The 26049-nt window shown below is 43.8% G+C and overlaps 1 protein-coding gene across 1 annotated transcript in view; it reads right to left on the bottom strand.

The window, feature by feature from the left end:
* The window catches only part of znf609a (zinc finger protein 609a), a 70247-nt gene that overhangs the window by 22588 nt on the left and 21610 nt on the right, over positions 1-26049 (bottom strand). The window contains 1 exon segment of the mRNA XM_038705322.1: positions 11479-12333. Coding sequence (XP_038561250.1) covers positions 11479-12207 — 729 coding nt within the window. The 5' untranslated portion in view covers positions 12208-12333.

Here is a 26049-nt window from a genome sequence, read left to right as displayed (position 1 = left end):
AAATTTTACTTGGATCACCTCTCAACGTAAGAAAAAGAAAGATGAACAGCCAACGAGAGCCGCGCTGTAAGGAAGGGCCGGCCCCAGTTATTTCCTGGGCAGGCAGAGCCAACTGCAACCAACTGTGCCGATGACGGGAAGTTCGTGTAGCCAATAACATTCTGAAAATAACGATATCCAGCTTTAAGTAGGAAGTTCATGATCTACCAGCAAACAAAACACATCTGCATCAAGCTACCGGCTGACACGGAGCGACGCAGCCGCCTGCCGCCAGGGGGCGGGCTGTTTTAGAAAAAAATACATCCACTTAGAAAAACCTGTGTAAAATAATTTACCATTTTTCATGGTATTGGTTTGAAATTCAAACTTGGACTAGGTAAGGCTTTATGCTGCGGCCCTACAGTGTTTCCCAGCTAATAAGTCCCATCTGTAGTTGTCTGCATGCATTTGTTAACAAGCATTTTCAAGCAGAATTTTCAATGCGTTTAAACTTATATTAATCAATTCCAGTAGCACTTAAAGTGATTCTATTGGGTTAGACACTGCAGAGTGTTATCTTTCAAAGAAGCCCAAAACCAGGCAGATACTCCAAATGGTTCAAGAACTACATTCAACTTACTTTGGATCTGCCTTGAAGAGGCGTTTTGCATGAATTTTACAGCGATGTTAAGAGCAGTACCGCAGAGACGCTGTGTTGCTGTAGTCATCTCAATTAGAGTCACAGAAAAACCTGGAATCAGCTGTAGTCCAATGAGCACCAGCTGAACTAAACGAATAAAGAACCTCAATCTTCCTTTCGTTCCATCACCCTGTACCTAAATCCCACCTTCTAGGCATCACACGAGTATCAAACATCAGGGGACTACAGGGGACGCTGGGTTTCTGGAAACCGTGCGATAGCCTTGAACTATTGATCTAATCTGGATATTTGGAGTAAGCAAGTTATTTGTGTTCCTGTAAACTGACTCAGCAGAGAGAGACCTTGAAGATTAGCGACCACACATGGCCGCCCCCCCCCCCCCCCCCTCCCCCCCCCCCCATCAACACATTCTTCTCCTATCAGGACTCATCGTGGACACATGTTCAGAGAAACACGTCAGGAATGTGTTGAAGGCCGTGTTGAGGAGGCCTTCAGAGGGAAGATGAAGAGGACACCTGGAGACCTCTCAACATCCCCTTAAAAACCCCTCAAGGCCTTTAAAATTCCCTAAAGCACACGTTAAAAACCCATCAGAACTTTCCTCAAGGACCTCCCTCCATAACACATTCACAATCCCACCCTCAGTGACCCTTAAACCCCTCAAGGACTTTTTTCCTTCACGTTCCTCCTCCTCTCGCTGCTCTCACACAAACTCAGAGGAATGTTAGAAATGAACAACAGGTTAGCAGTTTCTTTTCCACGGGATGTCGAGACGCTGGAATAACATCTGGGCTGGAGGGAGGGAGAGACCCACACCGAACAAAGTCATTTCTCTCTTTGGACGGGGGCAAAGGACCGTAACTTCTACACCGACGCCGTGGTCTGACAGTGAAAGAAGAAATCACTCTGCTACATTTTCACTATGAAAAGCTTTTTGAAAAGGACGGGATGGAATTTAAGACCAATTCAAAAACCAACATGAACGAATAAGGTAGACGACGTGGTCCTGATCGGTTTTGAAACACAAAGCTATGTTACTTCATGTTACTTTGGCTGTGACGTTTAATACATTTTCTCTTAATCGATGACGTAGCAAATAATAGTTATACCCAACGGTCCTGTTCACATTCCAGATGTGCCTTCACCGTATAATCAAACGCTGCATCGTCGATGGAAGGGGTGCAACAACTAACAGATGTAAATCGACAATAAATCAATCAATGACTAGGGGTGGGAATCGCAGGCTACCTCCCGATACGATACACGGCTCCGGCTCACGATCTGTCTATTAATACAAAATGCCCGTAAAATGAAGGAAAAGGCACATAAAACGCAAATTCACTGAATATTTTACTGCCAATACAAATGGCTGTGTACCACCTGAGTTACATTATATTAATAACTGTTCAGTGACGCAGCGTCGTGCTGCCCTTTCTCTTCCTACTGGTAGCTGTATTTTTAGGCCACTGGGAATTATTGGGTTGTAGTTTTGACCCTTTGGGGCTGCTGTAGCTGGTCTGGGTGGAGTGTAGAAGCAGCAGATCAAGACGGTGAAGTTAGCAGCTCTTTTTTATTTCACACAGAGCTCAGGAAACATGTGTACTCTAAGTATTTGCACAGTATGTCACTCGGGATGTGAAGCATAATGTGTAGTTTGTTAAGATTGTATTTTTGCGAGCGCGATGCTAATGTCTGTTAGCACGTTCATGGAGATTCCCATTATATGTTAGCATTGAGCTAACTGTCGAAGCGCTATTTTTCATTAATATTATGTACAGATATGATGGGCTGGAATATCGATACAGCATCATGGAAAAATGTACGATATATTGTCTCACCCCTTTTCATGGCGTCGTCGGGCCGTAACGTCACCGTCACCTTAACGTTGTGTATTGTTCAGTTAGGGGGAAATATACAGTGGGGAGAACAAGTATTTGATACACTGCTGATTTTGCAGGTTTTCCGACTAACAAAACATGTAGAGGTCTGTCATTTTTATGCAAATTAATTATTTAAAAATCATACAATGTGATTTTCTGGATTTTTGATTTAGATTCCGTCTCTCACAGTTGAAGTGTACCTACGATAAATAAATTACAGACCTCTACAAGCTTTGTAAGTAGGAAAACCTGCAAAATCAGCAGTGTATCAAATACTTGTTCTCCCCACTGTATAAACATTGTGAAACGCTGTCTACAACAAAATCGTTATTATTGGTCCCCTCTTGTAAATTCGGCAAATGTAATGCATGATGTTATTCCTTTCTTTGTATAAATAGTGTCAGTTTGTCCCGGTGTGTTGCAGTACTGATGTGAGTGCTGCATACAGCGCTGCACAGACACTTATTCCGTACTGTATAGACCTGTTTAGTCCATGAAAGGACTTGATTTCAGCGGAACTTTCTTCTGCTGCAGCAGAAATGTTTATTAAAATATGTATCTTTGAAAACAGTATTCATTTTATTGTCTTTACTGTTAATTAGCACATGCCTTAAACAACCTCAAATTTAATTTAAAAACTGATGAGAGGCACTGCGTAATCTCGCAATTCGTAATCCAAATAATAAACGATTATATCAAAATAATTGTTAGCTGCAGCCCTAGTTCATGGCGACGTGAACGGCAGGAGAACGTGTTGCTGCCTAGTGTGCACGTTTAGAGAACACCGCAAACATTTCTCCTATGTATGCGTTTATTAAAATAGGATCTGTATTGGGATACATTCCCCAAATATCAACAATACAATCGTGGCTTTGAGTTTACATCTGCTCATTCTGACGCGTTTCAGCTTTTCTGAGCAGGGTGACCACCTCAGAGGAGCAGCAGGGTTCAGACATGTGACCCGCTCTGTTCAGCACACTTCCAGGAACTCCAGGAGGTTGTCAGGGGCCCCGTTAGCTTCTCGAGACGCTGTCATTTACTTTTTCAGTGAAGGCAATTTCCTCTCAACCCATCTTCCTCTACTTCTGTTTCCCAGAAAACATTTGGAGAACCCCCAGAGAGCAGAGCGTGGTGCTCTTTGCTGCAGGTTTTATGTGCAGGTGGAGCCTCTTCTTCATACCGTTGTACCTTACAGACTGGAGTTTACAGTATTTGGCCCGTATTTAACGGTCGCTTTAGCAGAAGAAAAGTGAAACTGCAGTGGAAAGAAATAATTCAGGATATTGTCAGCATTACAAAAATATATGCTGAGCTGTAAAAACAAGGCTGAACTAAATCAAACGTCAGGACAACTGTGGTGAATCCTCCTTTGTGAAGCTTATAACGTTCAGTTTGGTAAAAACAGACACGTCTCTAGAGTTTGAACAATAATACCTTCATGAAAGGAGGACTGATTGCAGGACTGGTGTATTGGACTACATTAGCTTTAGTTAGGTGGACCTTGTATACTGGAAACTGTGTGTCTAAAAATAAGTCCACAGAGTTTTGGTTCAAGAAGCTGGATCCATTACCTTAAAGCAAGGGTTCCCAAACCTTTTCAGCTCTACTCTCAAAAAAAAAAGAGAAATTTGGCGTCTCCTCAGGACCCAAACACACAAAAAAACACATTATAAACCCCCTCACATCAGCAGATAATCTGGGCCAAACATCTGTACCGACCAAGGTCCCAGACCAGGTCTCTCCTGGGACTGTCAGCAGGGGTGAATCAGGGACAAATTAGCCAAGAACTCCTGTAGTCTGCAGATTTATGCGTTTCCTGTAAAAACTAAGCTAGTGAGGGACCTGCTGTGGATGACAGACTGGAGTTTACAGTAGCGCTACTTGCTTTTTATAACTCTATTATAAAGCTTCTGAGGGTGAATTTACAGGCTGTTCCAAAGTGTTTCCTGTAGAAATGTGTTTCATTTCCTTCCACTGCTGCAGAATAACTTCAAGTTGTTAACTTATTATTGATCCCTGAAAATGATGTCTCTCAGAAAATTTACATTATTTCTCAGTTTTACTGACCGGGGACCGCATTTATCAAGCTTCTCAGAATGACTCCGATAAATTCACGTTGAAAGGTGAAATCACTCAGGAGTTTATATTCAACAGTGAAGAATTTTCAAGATAATACATTATGATATAGGCCTACACGTTAATAAATGAAAGATTAAAAAGTTTATCTTTATATGAGCGCCCAAGTGCCAAAATTATTTCCACAACTATTATAACTATACTACTATAACTATAGCTTATTGATGCGTTTGTCCTGTGGCAAAGGAACAAAGCGTCATCTCCACCTTCAGCTTAGTTGAAAACGCATCACTGTGTCAAGTCAGTGGCGAGATGGCGTCCCTCACCAACTCGCTGACAAAGTTTATGCCTGCGCTGCCCGACCCCGTCTTATTAACTGCGCGTCGTCGGATAATTCAGAAGCATTCTTCTTCTTCTGAAAGATTTGTGCACGTCTCCACAGTCCATCTTCGGCCCTGCTGGCAGCTCCTGACCACTTGAGAGACCTCTGTCTTAAATAAATAACTGGGAGAGTGAGAGTGATTCTTAGCTTTGAGAAATTTGATAACTTGCTTTTATTCTTAAGTTTAAAAGTAGGAGTAAATTTCATGAATTCTCAGCACTTGAGAAGCTTGATAAATACCAGCCATGAACTTTGCCTTTACCTTCTTTGGTTATTCTGCAGTGGAAGGAAATCAAGCCTTCAAAGTTTTAAAGTAAACACCTTGGAATAGCCTGTTAATACACCCTCAGAAGCTTTATTTGGACTATATGTATACAATATATTATGTATAATATTAATGAAGGACGACAGAGCAGCTGGTCATCGGTTGATCCTACAGTGAAATAATGAACAAAACTCTGTTTTGGTGACGTAAACGTTGTTTTTAACTTTTGCACCATTTAAGTTTTTTTACTGGACTTGAACTACTTAGGTTTACAGAAGAACTACAAACGTGGAGGCATTTCTCAGGTAGTGGGTGTCAGCTACTTTAGACTCAAACTTTAATATGATGCTGGACTCGTCTGCTCTAATCAAAGACTTGGGGATTTCAGTCCAAATGATTGTTGCTTTTAAGAAATATTTACATGAGCATAGCAAGAAAATTTTAAATAATCCTTAAGTAATAATGTTAATTTCACTCAGCAGTAACAGCAGCTTTAAGATAAAAACAAAACTTTAGATGATATCTAGTCTCATGATATTGTTATTTTATGCCAAGCTCCAACTGGTTTTTCATCTGATTTGATCTCTCAGTGTTTACTGCTCCTACTGATGAACAATACCCCATCATCTAAAACACAGCAGTTTCATTTGATAACCACATCCACCCTCAAACACATGGGAGGGATCAGCAACAACAAACTGAGACCTCCTGACGCTCCCGGCTAAACTTCAGTTTAAAAGTCAGATTCTGAGAAACTAACACCAAGACTTGGACGGTAACTGCTGTTTTAGATAACCGGCAGATTTTTCCAATCAGAGATGACTGAGCAGCTGGAAATATCCAGGAGTGACGTCAAGATTTTCTATTCACAGGAAGAAGACCCCCTCCACATGTGTCTCTGTAATCTTTACTGTCTGTCCTCGCTGTAAACCGTCCAATAGGAAGAGACCGGCTCCCTCCTTCTCCACCGTCTTTCCTTTGTGTTTAGTCTGAGTTTCGTCCACGCGGTGTCATCTGTTTCTGTCTGTGGTGTTGAAATAGACTCGAGGTGTCTCCTGGCCGCAGAGCTTCAAACAGAAAGTGGCTCTTGGAAACGTCAAGCAGTAACCTGGAACTCGCAGCCTGTTAAAAGCTGCAGCGGGAATATTTCTCTCATATTTGCTGAAACGGTCACTGTATCCTGACAGCAGTACATGAAGAAAACGCGCCGAAGCAAAGGGGCCGGGGTCCTGGTGAGGCTCTCGCGAGGACCCCGGCCCCTTTGCTTAACCACTTGTTTAACTTTGAGAGCGAGCCCTAAATGGAATGAGGTTTTACAGGAAAACCTGATGTCCAATTGTTACCGACTGCAGCTTTAATCATGAACAGCCGATTTTATCTTTTAATCCACGGACAGTTTAACCTTGAATCCACGGCCTTTCTAACCTTGAATCCACCGCCTTTCTAACCTTGAATCCACCGCCTTTCTAACCTTGAATCCACCGCCTTTCTAACCTTCAATCCACCGCCTTTCTAACCTTCAATCCACCGCCTTTCTAACCTTCAATCCACGGCCTTTCTAACCTTCAATCCACCGCCTTTCTAACCTTGAATCCACCGCCTTTCTAACCTTGAATCCACCGCCTTTCTAACCTTGAATCCACCGCCTTTCTAACCTTGAATCCACCGCCTTTCTAACCTTGAATCCACCGCCTTTCTAACCTTGAATCCACCGCCTTTCTAACCTTCAATCCACCGCCTTTCTAACCTTCAATCCACCGCCTTTCTAACCTTCAATCCACCGCCTTTCTAACCTTCAATCCACCGCCTTTCTAACCTTCAATCCACCGCCTTTCTAACCTTCAATCCACCGCCTTTCTAACCTTCAATCCACCGCCTTTCTAACCTTCAATCCACCGCCTTTCTAACCTTCAATCCACCGCCTTTCTAACCTTCAATCCACCGCCTTTCTAACCTTCAATCCACCGCCTTTCTAACCTTCAATCCACCGCCTTTCTAACCTTCAATCCACCGCCTTTCTAACCTTCAATCCACCGCCTTTCTAACCTTCAATCCACCGCCTTTCTAACCTTCAATCCACCGCCTTTCTAACCTTCAATCCACCGCCTTTCTAACCTTCAATCCACCGCCTTTCTAACCTTCAATCCACCGCCTTTCTAACCTTCAATCCACCGCCTTTCTAACCTTCAATCCACCGCCTTTCTAACCTTCAATCCACCGCCTTTCTAACCTTCAATCCACCGCCTTTCTAACCTTCAATCCACCGCCTTTCTAACCTTGAATCCACAGCCTTTCTAACCTTGAATCCACAGCCTTTCTAACCTTGAATCCACCGCCTTTCTAACCTTCAATCCACCGCCTTTCTAACCTTCAATCCACCGCCTTTCTAACCTTCAATCCACCGCCTTTCTAACCTTCAATCCACCGCCTTTCTAACCTTGAATCCACCGCCTTTCTAACCTTGAATCCACCGCCTTTCTAACCTTGAATCCACCGCCTTTCTAACCTTGAATCCACCGCCTTTCTAACCTTGAATCCACCGCCTTTCTAACCTTCAATCCACCGCCTTTCTAACCTTCAATCCACCGCCTTTCTAACCTTCAATCCACCGCCTTTCTAACCTTCAATCCACCGCCTTTCTAACCTTCAATCCACCGCCTTTCTAACCTTCAATCCACCGCCTTTCTAACCTTCAATCCACCGCCTTTCTAACCTTCAATCCACCGCCTTTCTAACCTTCAATCCACCGCCTTTCTAACCTTCAATCCACCGCCTTTCTAACCTTCAATCCACCGCCTTTCTAACCTTCAATCCACCGCCTTTCTAACCTTCAATCCACCGCCTTTCTAACCTTCAATCCACCGCCTTTCTAACCTTCAATCCACCGCCTTTCTAACCTTCAATCCACCGCCTTTCTAACCTTCAATCCACCGCCTTTCTAACCTTCAATCCACCGCCTTTCTAACCTTCAATCCACCGCCTTTCTAACCTTCAATCCACAGCCTTTCTAACCTTGAATCCACAGCCTTTCTAACCTTCAATCCACAGCCTTTCTAACCTTGAATCCACAGCCTTTCTAACCTTGAATCCACAGCCTTTCTAACCTTGAATCCACCGCCTTTCTAACCTTGAATCCACAGCCTTTCTAACCTTGAATCCACCGCCTTTCTAACCTTCAATCCACCGCCTTTCTAACCTTCAATCCACCGCCTTTCTAACCTTCAATCCACCGCCTTTCTAACCTTCAATCCACCGCCTTTCTAACCTTCAATCCACCGCCTTTCTAACCTTGAATCCACCGCCTTTCTAACCTTGAATCCACGGCCTTTCTAACCTTGAATCCACGGCCTTTCTAACCTTGAATCCACGGCCTTTCTAACCTTGAATCCACGGCCTTTCTAACCTTGAATCCACAGCCTTTCTAACCTTGAATCCACAGCCTTTCTAACCTTGAATCCACAGCCTTTCTAACCTTGAATCCACAGCCTTTCTAACCTTGAATCCACGGCCTTTCTAACCTTGAATCCACGGCCTTTCTAACCTTGAATCAAAAGCATTTTAAGTGTAAAATGGAAGCCTTGCTACGCCTCGACTCAACAACCTGCATAACCTTTCAGTGAATTGGCAGCCTGTTTGTTACTGAATCAACAGCCCATGTTACCCATAAATCACCAGCTTGTCTGAATCTAAATCAGTCAAACATCAGAGCAGGTTCAATAGTGACTCAGTGCTGCTGAAATGACAAACTGTTTCCAGGATCAGCCGAAGGATCAATGGCAGCATTATCTAAAAACAGAAACTGGGCTTGATTACATTACTTTGTAAACAGCTCGTTCTCAGATGATGTATTAGGTAGAAACACATTTGTGCAGTGTGTGGAGGCTGACCAGGTTAAATCGACACAAAAGCTTCCTTAAAAAAGTTTTAAATAAATCTTTTGGGATCTCCCTTAAAATTTAAAATAAATGACTGTTTATGAAGTCAATTTTATTAGCATTTCTTAGTAACACAGCTGGTCCCTGTAGCAGGGGCGCAGAGCAAAGGTATTTCTTATCCGAAGTTTTCTATTACAGCCTTGCAGATACCAAGACAGATGAGAGTTTAAAGGTTTTAGCGGCAGAACACTACGAGGTCAAGAAGAAGCGACACCCACAGCCAGCTGCAGTCCTGCTTGTATCTGAGAGGCCAGAGGTGACGGCAGTAAATCAGCGTGCCGCACAGAGGAGGTCGGCCAGCTGGATGAAGGAAAAGAAAGCTTGGCAGCAGAGCTCCACGGTGCCGGATAACAGACAGCTCTGAGCTGCAGGACGCTTTGGCAGAGCTGGAAACCTCTGCGCTAAGCTAAATTTGGTAAAATGGTGATGAAGGCTGAAGAGCAGCTGTGGGGAGACACAAGCTGAACAGTTTAGAGTCCAGAGAGGAAAAACAGCAGATCTGCATGAAAGGATCATTTCCTTCTCCCTTGCGCTTCCATTGTTCGGACACACTTGTTATTTTCTTTCTTCAATAAAAGGAAATATTCTGACATCTGTGGAGCAAAATGGAGTCTAAATGCTGACGATGATGTAAAATCTAACTTCACTGACCCTCTGTTTTTGTGGGACTGTTCGCTGGAGGGTAAAATATGAAAGTGCTCAGTGCGTTTGTGTTCACCTTGTCCATCTCTGCAGAACTGAACATGAGAGAAACATTTTGCATGTATCAGGTGTGGACTGGGATTCAGCGGGAGGTGAAGACGATATGGCCAGAAAATAAAATTGCATGCAGACGTTGCGTCTGGTCTTAAAGGGTTAAAAGGGAAACTCCACCGGTTTTACACATGAAGGTCAGTTTACTGGTCACCAGAAGAACCACTCAGGTGTCTTCGGTCTCTCTGGTGGAGCGAACTCAAAAAAAAGGGTTTAATAAAAAGAGGCCAACGGTTGCATTATGGGAAATGTAGGTTCCAGTGTTCTCCGTGTTTGATTAGGGCTGCACGATTACGGCCCACATGATCATCAATTATTTTGATCTATATAGACAATTATTCTTTGATTTTTAGGGACTATATCGGAATTTTTTTTGGTTTCTGTTTCGCTGGCCCCACAATACATACACAATTCAATTTAATGTTCATTAGAAGTAGTATTTTATAACAAATCAGATATTTTAAACAATGTTTTCTGTAGTTTTATACATTTGACTCTTATTTATCAAAACTTTAATATATTTTGTTATACTTTTGTTCAAAGTACTACTTCTAACAACTAACTGCTACTAACAAAGTTTATTTATAAACAGCATTATGTCCCAGGTCTCAAAATAACAAATGTTAGGGATAATCTTTGTTTATGTTATTTGTTTCTTAAAATAAGGGGAAAAAAGAATATCGGCCGATATATATCTGCTATCGGATTTTAAAATCCTCAAATATTGAAATCGGTATCAGACTTAAAAAAATCCCATATCGGATTCATTAACTGTGTTTTTTGGGTTTTATTTTGAAAATGCCGACTCTTTACTGCTGAAGAGACTGAAAGAACAGAATCCTTAAGATACATGTTCCAGACTTCCTGCCCAGTTCAATCTGCTCTGTGCAGCTTGACGCAGCTTCCGTCAAAAAAAAAAAAAAAAAAAAGACTAGTGTATTCTTCGCGGAGCCGAGAGCTGCATCTGGCTTCTTCTTCTGGGACGCGCTCCGTCTGACCGACTCCCAAGCACTGACCAGAAGGGCCGCGACCAGCTCCGGCAGAAACATGCGGACTTTGCTGTCTGCTCTGGACTGTAGCAGCAGGACGGTGCACGTGCAGTTTTCCATAAGCGAAGCACTTTAAACGCATTTTCAATATCGCCGACAATCATGTTCATTTAATTGCGGGAAGCTAAAATCATAATCGCGGTTAATTGTGCAGCTCTCTGTTTGACCTGATGTCTTTAAATCTGTCACATTAATACTGCATAAATCAGACAGAGCAGAAGACTGATCAGATATCTGTTGGATGAGGAGAGATCCCGCCCTGCTTGATGATTTAAATCCCCCAATCCAGCATTACACATTGTATTTGGCCTTTATTTAACCAACTTTCCTGATTGGTTCCCTCTTCTTTTGAGAGCTCTGGTTAAAATGGCAGCAGAGTTATTCTCGACAAAACACAAAACGGGGCGCGTATAAAATCAAGACATTAAAACCACCATTAAGCAGCGGAGCGCACCGCGCCGGCCGCAGCGCAGCGAGTCAAACGGCGCGTCCTCTTACCTTCACACAGACGACTTTCTTCAGATTTCGGCACTCGCCGCCGTCCACCTCCTCTTGCTCTGCTGCCATGGCGACAGGCTGGCCAATCCCCGCAGAGTCCAGTGCCATATTCCCCAGCTGCTCGGCCGCAGCTAACTCAGGGTTTTGTTGGCCCTCGTATGGGCCACCGCGAGGGGCCCCTATCGGCAGCATGGGGGCCACGGGCTCTTTCTCAGCGTTAACCACTCCAGTAGCTACAACCTCCATTTTTTCCTTCTTACTTTTTCCCGACACCCCGTCCTTGTCCTTTTTCACAGCGGGGGCAGCACGGGAGGGTTTACTAGACTTGTCAGTTCCTTTACTAGGGGTAGAGTTAGGGTTCTGGAGCGGTGGGTCCCCAGGGGCCCGACCATGAACCTCCTTCTTCGCTCCGTCTGAGGGCGGGGCCTTCACGCTCTCCTTAGAGTTTTTACTACGTTTGGATTTGGATTTGCTCTCTTTGCCCGGAGCGGCGGCTACAGGACTAACAAACTTTATATTATCAGGTAAAGCAGCCACGGCGCTGGGGGGGGCCGCCATGCCCCCTCCCTCCTTACCGCTCGACATCTCTAGTTTGTCCTTCTCCAAGTCGGCGTCCAGGTCAATGATCAGATTGCCAACACCGATATCCCACTCATCACCACTGTCGTACGTGTCCACCGCGTTGGAGTCCACACCTTTCCCGCCTGCAGGGCCGCTGCTGAGGGACATCTTAGTAGGAGCGTCCCGGAGCGCCGCAGGAGGGCCGCAGGAGGGCCGCAGGAGGGCTCCTCCCAGCCGCAGGACGCCTCCTTAGGGCTGGACCCCGCGCCTCCTCCCTGCTCCCCACATCGTCTCCTGCACACAGGACCAACAACTGGTTAGACAAAGAGAAAGCAGCAGCAACAGGCTGATGATCATTTTCAGTATGGATCCATCTCGCAGTCGTTTCAGATGAACTGAATTTTACAAGTATAATCACAATTTCTATCCATGCTGTTCACAGCAAATTCATTCATGTCCTTCAGGTCTACAGTCCTATTTGGCTAAAACAATGTTTTTATATTGTATGCATCTTTAGCTCGATTTAAAAACTGGGGTACGTGCTTCTGGAGAACCAGGACAAACACCACGATATAAAGCGAGTACAAGTACACGTAATTAACTTATTTTAGCTAAGGCTGCATCCACATTACTACGTTTCTGCCCAGAACTGATCTCCGTCTGTATTAACACGTTTGAAAACGCACATCATGCGGCCGTTCACGTACACTGAGCATGCGCGTGCCGGTGTAAACAGGAAGTAGATAGTCTACTCTGCAGCTGCAGAAGAAAGTTCAGCTAGACACGAACGAAGAGCAGCGATGGTGAAGAACCACAGCGGAGATTTCTCTGCACGGAGCGACAGCGGGGTGGAAGTGGAGGACAAAGAGGCTGCGTAGCTGCGCACGTAGCGATGCATTTATACTTGTGCGTCGGTGTCGCCGTCGTTCTGCAGTTACACCCCCCAAACGTTAGTTGGTGGCGATACAGAGCAGGCTAACTTCCAGTTTAGCGCTCCGCTAACTTGAGCGTGGGGGTAAAATCATAAATGTGCAGCCGTTTTAAACTTTTTAAATGTTATCGACCGAATGGACCACATTCTGACCGGGTTGCGACGCTCCGCCACGTTACAGCCGCTGGTTTGCCCGCTAGCGAAATTTATTTCAAAGCACCGGAGACTTCCTGCAGCCGACCAATCATAGTTCTTACGGTACACGTCGCCCTGACGCGTCGTTACATTGTTTAAGGAGGTGCACGTCAGGCTACGGCGCAGGGTCTGGGGCTAAGCGTAGGCTACGCTGTCGTTTAAAACCAATACAGGATCAGCAGCGTTTTCTAACTTCTCCATTTTAGGTGTTCGGATTCGCCGTTTTAGTCTGAAAACGTAGCAGTGTGGATGTAGCCCGAGGTGGGGGTTAGCAAACTGTGGCTAATGTTGCTGCTGTGAAGCATAGAGGATGAGACAATCCCAGAGTCCAGATTTAAATCCAATAAGGAAAAGGTCTGCGACATATAACTGATTAGTTGTCAATTATTAAATTTAATCGCCAACAATTTTGATAATTGATTTTTTTTTTTTTTTTTAAGAAAAATGATCTAATTCCATTAAATATTTTCTCTTTCCTCCATTTCTGATAATTTTCTGACATTTTATAGACCAAACAACTAATTGAGAAAATAATCTTTAGTTGCCGTCCTGTTCTTCAAAAGTCAGATGTGTAAATTGATATTTGAGATGAAAAACACATGTATTCATATAAAAAAAAGGTTATTTTACTCGTCAGTTACATGGTGTTGTCAGCGATTATTGATACCGGATAAGTGATCAGTGGTGCATTTGAAGCCCTTCAGACTGACGGCGCTGCAGATAAGCGGAGTGAAAGTGTTTGTTGTGATCAGAGAGCAGGTCTGTTACTTCCTGTTGTGCGTTCCCTCGGGGCAGGCTGGTAAAGTGGGTGGAGGAGGTTTATTGCACCCGACATAAAGGCTGTATTGACGAGGGATCACAACCATTCACTGTGGCTTTTTTCCCCCAGCAACGCTCTGCAACAAGCAGCATGAGAGAGCAGACGCAGCCGCCCTCTAAAGCCTCCTTTAGGCCACTTATCATATGAATGCAGAGGCGTGACCCTTGACCTCCTCTGTTGGCAGAGCCGTGGGATCGGATGGGGGGTGCGGGGGGGTGTAGTGTTAACGCCACACAACCTGACTAACTCAACGCTGATGCTAATTAAGGTTGTGATTAACATGAAGCAAACCGTTTGTGTCCGCTCAACGTCCACGGTGAGATTTCTCATCTGAAGCAAGGTTCCCTAATGCCGGGGCGTGTTCCATTATGGACTACGGCGGCTCGCCACAGGCTTTTATTTGTTCCGCAATTGTTTCAAAACGGACCAAATATATTTTTAGATTGTTCATAACATGTAAGACCTCAAACGTTGGACAGCGAGGACTCAGAACATGGTTTGAGGTCATTACAGTAACGTTAGCTGTAGCCTAGTTCACACTACACAATTTTAAAGCCTATTTGCCGGTCGGTGAGCTCGGTGACCATCAGGCTGTGACCAGCGGACGATCAGCGGACGCCAGTCGTTATGTCTTAACTACTCAATGACTCATCAAAACGGCTCCCCGACACATTTTTGACACATCGCAGACGCCAGCCAGATATCCGGCACGCCAAATATCTGGAGAAGTCGGCTGACTCGACATCCACATCCAGCCAATGAGAGCAGGCAGCTAATTTAACACTTAACTCCCCTCCACCTCTCTGTAGCTCAGATGATCCCTGCTACCTCTATGTGCTGATCAATCCTTTCAACCAGATTCTCTGTCTTTATAATAAACAGCTGTTTCAAGTTTGCGTCTTTTCCCGTTTCACAAACGTTTGACAAAACGTGGTTTGAGACCAGCGTCGGGTGACACAGCCGCTGTCAGCTCAGGTAGTGCGTGACCCGCTGTCACCGATCAGTCACGTAGTGTGAACGCCACGACGACTTCAAGACTCCCGTCACAAGACGGCAAGTTGTGTAGTGTGAACGGCACGGCCATCGGCCGACGCTGAAAGTTGTGTAGTCTGCAGGAGCCTTAAGGGTTTGAACAGCTTTGAGTTTTTCCCCACTGTCAAGTTCGCCCCGCCAGTGCACACGTACTCGAGCCTATTAAAGATTAAGATATACTTTATTAATCCCCGAGGGGAAACTCTTTATTATGATTTACAGGACTTAATCAGAGAGCTAAACGTGAGCGTCTGCGTCATCGTTTCTAAAGTCCTCTGTTTTTGCCCGTCTTCACTAAACTTCGTCCGGAGTTTCAAAACGCAAAACGGGGTCGGCAGCGTTTCCAAACTTCTCCGTTTTAGGGGTTCGTTTTCGTCGTTTTAGTCTGGACGGGAGGAGCAAACGTAGCAAACGGTCTCTGTTTTAATTCTGAAACGCAGCTGTGTGGACGGGTCATTTTCTCTTTGTACAAAGCCAAGTGCTGCGGTCTGAGAGCCTGTACGCGATACGGGCTCCACATACAACACCATTTATTAAACTGTGTTGGACTTGGATACACAACACCGGTTTTCAAAACCAGAAAGATTTATTGCCAAGTAGTATTTTACACGTATGAGGAATTTGCTTTCGTGACGAGGTTCTACACGAAGACAAACATACAGTTGACATAAATAAAAGTAAAATATATATAAATATGGAATAAACAGATGCAAGTTATAAAAGAATAACAGAACTATGTGGCAGATGTTTGCATGTGCATTACTCTGGGTTTGTGGGAGATATTACAGGGGGGTTTTGGTTTAAGCATCAAATCAGTCTTCTTTGCAACCTTTCTGAAACCAAGAATAAGAGGTGTGTTTATGAAACAGAGCTATTGAGAGAGACAGAGCAGCTGAATGCGAGAGCTTCTTCCGTCGGGATTCCTCGTGAAATTGAAGATGGCAACACTCGATGCAATTACCGGTGGCTGAGATTTAATTTACTCCACGTGCTGCAGAAAAATCTTTTACTGCTCCCTTCAGGGCTTGTACGTGTTGTGTTTGATGGATTCTGGTCCGGCTGCATAAATAACATTTTATTTTATCTGTTTTAGCCTCCATCAAAATGATTACTCTGCCTGAGGAGGGCATGTTTACAACCACCACCGAGCTTGTTTGCGCGTCTGCAGGGTCATTTGAAAATATTACCGGATGACCATGAAACTCACTTGACAGGGAGGCTTTGATCCGAGGGAACAGCTGATTAAATTAAGGCCTGACTGGGATTTCCACTGTTGGGCAAATTTTTTTAGCCTAAATAGACAAAGATCTGATTCTGAATGTGAAGAAATCTATTTCTGAAACTCTTAGTGATGCTACTGATGTGTTGACAGTCAATGTGAGTGAAAAAAAGAGGCCGTTAATCAGCTGATTTTAGTCAGGACTTTGCTTTATAACTGAATTACCATATTATACCTCCCATAATAAAAGGTAAAAATAAAAAAAGGTACACAAAGGCATTCACACTGAACCACCAACATAAAAACACAGTACGGAAAGTCAGAAGTTCATTTCAACATCGATTACTTGTTGGAATATTAAAACTAAAAAAACAATCACCTGATGGGATTTTACTGACTCTCAGGTTCACCTTTGACCCTGTGTGGCGGGAGCGTTACCCAACACCCCTCACTGCTCAGCCCTGCCAATCAAGACATCGCAGCCTGCTCCGCCTGCGTCTGAGTGGCCGAGATGCCAGATGGTCAAACGAGGTGGGGGGGGGCAGAGGCGCTAATCCTGCTGCTAATCAGAAAACCTCAAATGCTCCAACAAAACAAAGCGAACGCACCAACAACGTGGAGCATTAATTGCATCATGACGATCATTTCCATCATCTGTTAATTTAGTCTATAAAATGTCTGACGTATTCCAACTGCGTTTCATCAATTATCAAAACGTTCTGTGGATTAATTAACTGGTTAATCAGCTCATTGTTTAAAACAGAACAAGCAGGAAAGTCTTACATTTGAAGAGCTCGAATTTTGACAACATCTTTTACTGATTATTGATTAACGACATCGTGGATTCATGTTCTGAGGATGGATTAGGGCTGGGTATTGAACCGCACCACGTTTTGGTACCGACTTTTCGAACGGTTCGAATAGTTTGTGACTATCGTCTTGGCTTAAAAATATATATTTTCTTTGTTTTTACTGGCACCTGGTAGCAGCGCATTGTTAAAACACGTGTGACCCGTTCAGTTCGGCTGTGAGACCGACTGGATGCTCAGGTGGAAGTTTTATAGCGTCCAGGTCGTGTTTAGTGTTCCCTGCTGCAGAGGAAATAAAGTTCCTGTTTACAGCGTGAACGCCACCAGCAGAGCGGCCCGGACCACAAGCTACGTCCTTTTAACTGCGTTAACCAAGCGGCAACCACGAATGAAGCCATGCAGGAAGTAACTTAAACCTGCGTCCTCTCCAGCAGCCAGCAGGGGGCGACTCCAGCGGCTGCAGAAAGAAGTGTGATTGTATAGAAGTCTCTGAGAAAATGTTTCTACTTGTCAGCTGATTTATTCCCTCAGTAAACACTTTCCTGATGAGTTTATGGTCTCAGTCTCTAGTTTCAAGTCTTCTTCAACACAGCATGATGTTCATTTAGTAAATTATGGTCCCGTTTAGAGGAACAGAGACCAGGAAGCAGGGGAGGCTTTAGGGCGGGGCTACAAGCTGATTGACAAGTTGTAATATCGCAGTTATGTGAATTACAGATGCACCTTGCTAACCAAGCTATCTAGCGCCACATTCTTGCCCAAATATGGTCACAAAAATTAAACATGGCAGCAGCCAAACTGTCAAACTTGAGGTTTCAAAACTGCAGTCCACAAACTAACAGGTGACGTCACGGCGGCTACGCCCACTTGTTTTATATTATTCCCAGACCTTTTTTCTGGAAAAGGTCACGCAGGTTAAGGTAGCAGCATATTGTAAGTCCACAACCCCAAAGATATTGAGTTTACTGTCATAGAGGAGGAAAGAAACCAGAAAATATTCACACTTAAGATGCTGGAATCAGAGAATTTGTCTTAAAAAAACAACCTGAAACCTGTTAATCGGATTGTTGCAGCCCTATTTTGTAGGCCAACAGTCTGAACCGAAGATCTATAATTTACTGGGATAAAAAAAAAAAAGATAAGTAGCAAATTCTCTGATAATAACAACAGACTAACACACAGTACTGAAAACTACAGACAATTGGGATTAATGTCTCCTCAGATCTGTAATGTTTGCTTATTCTCTGCTCAAAGATTTATTTACATGCAGCTCTATGACGGATCATCATTTCAACATTAACAGGGCGTAAATGTTGTCGGAGTAAAGCGGCATGAAGTGATCACAGCTGAACGTGCCGTCTCTGTGCTTGGCAGCTGTGGTGTCTGCAGAGGTCCCACGCTGAGCCTCTGGTGTTGGGACTCGCGCACTAAGTCCCACCTAAGCTGCTTGTGTTAAAACGACTGAGTGGATTAGCTGGTGGCATCCAGACCGCAGAGCTGCTCTCAGATCAGGCTTTCTGCTCGACTGCCCCTAATGCCACACTTAATTAAAGGCGGCGTCGTGGCAGGACCTCCACAGTCTAGCTCCTCTGAGCACCCTGCCCTGCTGGCAGCCGGAGAGGAGCCTCTTTATATGGAAATGAGCCTGAGACGCTGGGGCCCCGCGGAGCCCGGACAGGCAGGTTTCTCCCCAACAGCAGGACAAATCATCCAGGCCGCTCTGATGGAAACTTGGCCGGGACGTCTACACAACTCAACACAGACGAGCCAGCGAGCATCTTCGGACTCTGCTGGGCTATAAAGTCCATGTCCCAGGCAGGGCGAATCCTCACCCGCGTACTAACACGCTGTCAGTGCTGCTGGTGATTTACACCAGGCCGCAGGAGGAGGAGGACGGGGCTGGGAAAACGCCAGCTTCGGCTCTGGCTCTGTGTGGACTGCTGGTGAACTGGCTCTGGACAAAACTGGTCCTATACAAACTGGTTCAGAAGCAGGGCTGGACGAATAATCTAAAAAAGTAATAAAACTCTTCCAGTATCGTTATTTTTTTTGTATCCTATTAATATTTCCCACACTGTGCGTGTTCATGTACGCAGTAGGGATCGACCGTTTTTTTCCCCAGGCTGATCCCGATTATTGGTAACCAATTAAGCCGATGACCGATATGTGGAACAGATATACATTTTTAACACAAAACTTTGTTGAAAATAACAAGATTAAAGTTAATTGTCATGTTTAATCTTTATGAAAAGTAAATTAAATGAATTGTAGATCCATCCCAGAGATGGACTTGTTAAGTCTGAGTGATAAATTATCATAAACTTTGTCTTTAGCTGCTGCCATTTATTTTATAGTGTTAGGATTTTATTAACAAGTTCTGTTCTTTATCTGCCCTCTTATTGGTTTTTCATTACTAAATAATTGCTTTTTAAAAATGTTATTTAAAAAAAAGAATCAATTCAGAACAGTAATCAAATTTAATATTTTATTATAACTGTTTTCAGAGCAGCAACAAAAGTAAAGTTTACACAGCAGCAAAGTAAAAATCTAAAATCAGTATCTGCCTGGAAACAAATGGAACATAAACTATATTCCTGACATCAAAATACTGAGTGTAGTTTAGATTAAAGACAGCAGCCCTCCTCCTCCTCCTCCTCCTCCTCCTCCTCCTCCTGAGGAGCTGCTTTCTCTCAACAAGCAGCTGAGTTCACTCAGGAGTTCCTAAATTTTAAGGTTTGTAGCATCTCAGCTAAACAAGCTACAGACAGAGAGTTTAGCTTGTTTAGAACAAACTAGCAATTAGCCGAGCTAGCACACATGCTCATGTAAAACCAAAACACAGCTGCGGTGGACGACAGAGCAGATTAAAACTTCGCTCTGCGCACGTTCCTGCTCGTTGTACTGATGCAGTAGCAGCCTTTTACTGGTGCTGCTGGTTTTACTGCACTTACTTCCAGTAACGGGCGTAGTTACGGTCAGCTTGCGTCAGCTACACTGATCAGTTCCGCTCGGTGCGAAGCTCTGCTGAGAGAGGAGGGGAGGGGCTGCAGCGTGGTGGCTTGCTCGTTCTATTGGCTACTTCCTCACTGTAGTCAGTGTTGATAGGCTATTACTCCTGACTTGTAACCAATCAGCTAGTACCGTGGGCGGGACGTTGTACTCACCACTCTGTGGGCTCAGACAGAGAGAGGCGGCTGCATCAGAGCCAAAGGAACGCATTTTTTATTAATGAATTATATCGGCTATCTGTTTTTTAAAATGACCGATGCTGATTGGAAAAATGCTGAATATTGGGGCCGATAATCAGCCACACCAATTATTGGTTGACCCCCAGCAGAGAGTGTGAAGAACAGGTAGATTTCATCCACCGCTAACCGCCTTCACTTGCCAGCGGTTGGGGAAACAACAAACAGACTTACAGTAAATTAATGGACAAACCGTGACCCACACTGTGAATTTACTGTCACACCGACAACTTACTCGCTTTCAACGCCACTTTCTACCGCTCACCCTCTCACATTCGCTCACCTACACGTTGCTCTGCCCATAAAGACCGAACTTCCTGCTTTTATAACAGCACCTGTCACGTAGATGTCCTTTGAAGAATGAGAGGAAGCTGGCAAAGCGCCGAGTGTTGCTGTGCTCGCACAGTGAGCGAGCCCAAATTGTTAGTTGCACCTTTATATTAATGATCCCGTTAAAATTATGTAGCGCCGCTCATTCATCCAAGAAACACTGTTACGTTATGTCCACGCCGCAAACAGTCTGGCGCTGCAATTCCAACTTCAGCCTTTTGCATTCTGTCAACATTAAGCAATCAATTAACATTTAGATGATCAATATTAGACATTAGTGAATCGAAACAAACACCCCACCTCTACTGGCTGAGCACGTTTACAGAACAAACCTGGTCAGTGAACTTTTGAGAGCAAAAAAACAAAACAACAACAAATAATCGTTCATTAATCGCAATCGAGGTCTAATGTTCAATTAATTGTGATACAGAAGTATTTACCAGTGTGGTTTGAGTTTAGGGGTCCACATCAGACTTTTAGAGATACTCTTAGTCAGCAGATTAACAGCTGAAAGCGAGTGGTCAATAAATCAATGAGCCATTTTAGTCAATCATCATGTGAAAAGGAAAACATCCACCGGTCCCAGCCTCTCAAATCCACATCACTGTAAACTAAATCATTTTGGACCGTCGGTCAAAATAAGCACCTTGAAGAAAGCAGCAGAGAAATATGGAGAGAGTCATCAATCATGAATATGGTCATTAATTACTAGGCGTGTGACGAGACACTTGATCTACGGGACGAGTTCACAAGATCGAGAGGAGATTTCAAAGCTATTTAAGAAATCTTTAATGCTGAATTATATCAAAGTTTTGAGCATTAAACTGTTTATCTCCTGCATTCTGATGTTTTTTTTTATTTTTATTTATGTAAAGAGAAACACAAAATTCAGGTGGCAAACTATATATCTGTGCCGCTCTCGGTCATCGTGTGTTGCCTTCAGGTCTGTTTCTTCTGTAGCTCAACTTTTCTCATGTAATCATATCCCTCCTGAGTCAAGTCTTCCCTCCTCTTCTGTGTCTTTGTTTGGGGAAGTAACTTCTTTAAATGTGGCTCCTTTTCACCTCAATGATAAATTAACTCCTGGACTTTAATAGCTCCTGTGTTTCAGCAGCTTTTCAGAATTTCTCCCACATGTGTGTGTTCAGGTCCAGAGAAAAGGCAGAATGTTACCAGACTAACGGCATCATTTGATGAGAAGTCTACCTGCCCTTTACTCTGCTGTGCATTACGTTATTAATCTGCTGGTAGTAACGTTATCCCCTTCAGACGGTTTCACCGATGCAGTTTGGGTCTGCCTGTTGCGTGTGAACAAACACAAATCCACACACGATAACTTCCGCAGCTCCGATAAAGTGCAGCTCACAGTCCCAAACAGAGCAGGCTGTGCTTTAGTTTAGATGTTTGTGTTACAAAACTCCACCAGCTACGTCACCGCTCATCACAGCTGTGTGGACTCTCAGCGCGAGCGTGCGGCTGACTACCATCAGGGCGTACACCGGCGTCAGCTGGGCGGAGTTGATTAGCTCCGCCAGTCTATCAGTTAGACATTTGTATCTCACTGTGTGAGAAAATTACTGTGTGGCTTGACTGACAGCGTGAGAGTCTCGCCAGACAGCTTCTTACCTGACGAGATCTCTCGTCACACCCCTATTAATTACAGAAAAATATTAAATCCTGTAGGGCTTTTCTACTGCAGGTATATCAAGGACTCTGTAGTGTAGGGCTGAATTATTTTGGAAAATAATCTAACTGCGATTTTTTTTTTTTTTAACAATACTGCGATTTAATATGCGATTAAATTTTAAGCTCTTTACCTTCTGTATTATTCAAAACAGACAAGCAGTAAATCAGTGTGCAGTCTGACCATCACAATATCAGATAGATTAAACAAACACTGTCGTTTCTTGTAGGTCAGGTCTGTGTTATGATGAAATTAGGTGATGCATAAATTATTATTATGAGCAATGGAGGAGAAGAAGTATAAAATTATAAAAATATGAGAAAGATAATTTGAAAGTCAAGTCATGGCATTAAATAATATGATATAATATCATCAGGTCGGCCTACAGACCACAAGAAAAAGCCAGTTCACCACAGTGTGTTATACAGTAAGTGCTCAATACAAACCCACAGTTCAACCTCCAATTAATGCGTCTTCATCTCAGTTCACATCTCCCAGGAGTCCGTCTCTCAACAAAAACCTCAAAAAATACTCAGTTTCAGGTTCAATTCAAAAGTTGGCCAACGATAATAAAACCAAGTGACGCCTCTCGTGTTTAATAGACAAGTTCAGTAATTCTCTGACGCTAATGCTGGTGAGTAGCGCACTGGCGGTAACCAGGCTGTAACTCGGGACAGACTGCGCGTCTTTCAGTTTGGTCTGAAACGCCGTTTCACAGATATTTCCTGAGCTGACTGGTGGCCGTGTGTGTGACGCAGGCGCCACAATACGCTTAGCTTAGTACACGTGTCTTTCTGTTGTGCATGTTTCCTGTCCGTCAAAGCCACGGATGGCCCGACGACTTCACCCACCAAGTTACCCGCGGGTTGCGGGTGCCACTTTCATTCCCTGTGGGCCATTAAAGTTTCTGTCACGTCAGCTTCTGTCAAGCTGAAGGCCGTTGTACAACAAGTCAAGGTGCAGCGTGACGTGCAAACTTATGCATCCTCTGCAGACTGCTTTAATCTCACGTGTCATGTGACCAGAGTGTAATCGCAGCCTTTGCGATTAGAAAATCTAATTTTATCAAACTGCGATGATATCTCCCTACTGTACTGTGTCCTTAAGACCAATACTGATTATGATATGTAAGAATTTTACAACAATTCTTTTCAGAAACAAAACAAAGATTATGCCTAACATGTTTTATGTGTACTTACATGAGACCGCACACCAAGACAACATGACGTAGTGCAGTTTAAAGAAACTTTCTACCATAAAGACATAGTCAGTCACTCTTAAACATCTCACTCCTTTGTTTGTAAAGAAAAGTTAAGAAAGATAATTACTGATGCACAGTGCAGGTTGTAATTTCAGTAGTTTGCTCTTTTCTGAATATACTGACATCAAACCACGTCATCTGTCCTGGACATCCTCTCACAACTTTCACAGCTGTTAGTTGTTCTTTGTAATGTTCAGATGTGTTTATTAAAAGAGTGTATGTTGAAGTACATGGGATTTGTTGTTTTGTTTTTACCGTGGAAATAGTCCGGCCCGTAACCCCCAGCAAAACAGTCGGCTGTTGTTACTCTTCGGTTTTTGTACTGGTTAAACAAGATTTGACATGTTAGTCAGGGAGCTTTAGAGCTGCCCGTAAGTGGATTTAGAGCCTGGCTAGCTGTTTCCCCCCGTTTCCAGTCTTTATGCTAAGCTAAGCAGCTGCTGGCTGTAGTTATATTCACCACACAGACATCAGAGCGGAATCTCATCCAATTCTCTGCCAGAAAGTGAGTACGCAAATTTCCTAAAAACACATGCTTCTCTCACTCCCTGCCCTCTCCCTGGAGGTCAAAGGTCACACATTAAGGGTCAGATGTGCTCTGTTTTAGCAGAGATCAAAGGTCGGGGTTTAACAAACGCTGTATCAAGTCTAGACCAGAATGAGGGGTGCCATATTGTAAGCGTCTGATACTGAGAGCAAAAAGGGCCGCAGGCTTCAGTTTAACCTAATATTGAACCGGTGAACTACGTTTACCTTTTTGTTTGCAGTGGGCTGTAAATCCCATAATCCACTAAACCCCTTTCACCACCTCAGCAGCCGGTCAGGTGTTTTCAGCGAGTGAGTTCTGCAGGGACAACAAACTTTGAAATGTCCTGAGGCTGCCAGAGGCTTCTTTAGGTTTACAGTGTGCAGATATCACAGATAATAAACCGCTGAAGACTCTATAAACACTAAATACCACCTTCACAGGTTTATAGTCAGTAATAAATGTCAGCCACGGGTTTAAAGGAAAGGGACTGGGGAGGTGAAAAGAAGAGGATTCAACAGTGGCTTCAAACTTCTGTGGAGATTTTATTAAAGGCGAACAGTATCAGGGGAAACATCTGGACCCAATTTACACAGAATTTATCTAGTTATAGTTCAACATTACAGGAAATAAGTTTATTCCCTTTCTGGTTTCACAAAGTCTACAGCAGTGTGGAAGTGGTTTGGTTTCAAAAAGATGTACAACAAACCACAAGCAAGAAGACTGTGACAACAAACCCGGGTGAGTAGGAGCAGAACCGAAAGTCCCACGGGGAGAGCTCGACAGCTGCTGTGAGCTCTAAAGCAAAACCATTTTTATATTTCATATTTATATTATCATTACTGCAGAAATACCCTGTGATATCATGATGTTATTTCAGGGCCATCTCGCCCAACCTCATCCCCCAGATTCCAGTCTTAGTGCTAAGCTAATCAATCGGCTGCAGCTAATCATGTTATTTCAAGACTTCCCAGAGAGGAAGTAAGATTTTTTTCCCCTCGAGTTGAATACACCTGTGAAAACTCAAGATATTCCAGGAAGACCACGGCCAAGTGGCTCCAGGCAGCTAGTATCTGCTTAGTTTGAGGCCATTTTATCATCTCGGGTTATATTAAGTGTCTGTCGGTTGTGGTCACTGAGGCCTCTTGTAAAACGGCTTCCCATGAATAAACGTGTTTCACCAAAATATCGACCTATCCGTAGCTTTATCTCAAATCTAACAGCTGAAAGAAGTGAGGCTGGTGTGACGCACACCCACACAGCAGGAGGCACTTCTCAGATTTACTACTGAAATAAACATTTTCATCAGAAATGCAGAAACACTTGACAAATACCGTCAACATCTACATTCATTAAACGCTGCAACATAGCAAACCACCACCTGTCGTTTCTGTGCGCTGTATAAATAATTACTCACTCGAGGGACAAGTAACTTTCAACCCTGTAGGAAAAGCTGCACCAACACTGAGCGAAAACAAAACACACAGGAAGTCAGAGTGATGGCCCGACCGGCATGGGTTTTTGGGGCCGATGTTAAAGTGAAAAGGAGCCGATTTATGAGCCAATATCTTGATTTTGAAAATGACTTGGATACTGCTGCAGTAAGGCTGAAAGTGTATTTTACCTTACACAAAATCTGCCCTAATAACTACATTCAATGTAGCATATTCACATCTAGTTTATCCTGTACCGGCACTCTAAATCAGGCCGTCTGCGATAAAGTGAGCTGCTGTTTAATGCATCTAATACTACGTGACTGTCTACAACCTGCAACTTTTGAGATTTCATTTAACTATAACCACAGCAGTTTCACATCTACAACGTCACACAAAGAGGAGCTTACAGGAAGCCGTGTTAGATTCTTGTTCAGCTCACGTTTATTTACATGTCTGCTCTGGTTTAATCATAACTGCAGACAGGCGGCTCGCAGATCAATTTAGAATACATCAGAAACTAAC

This window comes from Micropterus salmoides, unplaced genomic scaffold (assembly GCF_014851395.1).
Source record: "Micropterus salmoides isolate LMB-PRFRI ecotype aquatic unplaced genomic scaffold, ASM1485139v1 Ms_hic_scaffold_8, whole genome shotgun sequence".
NCBI lineage: Eukaryota > Metazoa > Chordata > Actinopteri > Centrarchiformes > Centrarchidae > Micropterus > Micropterus salmoides.
This window is presented reverse-complemented; position numbering and strand designations above follow the sequence as displayed.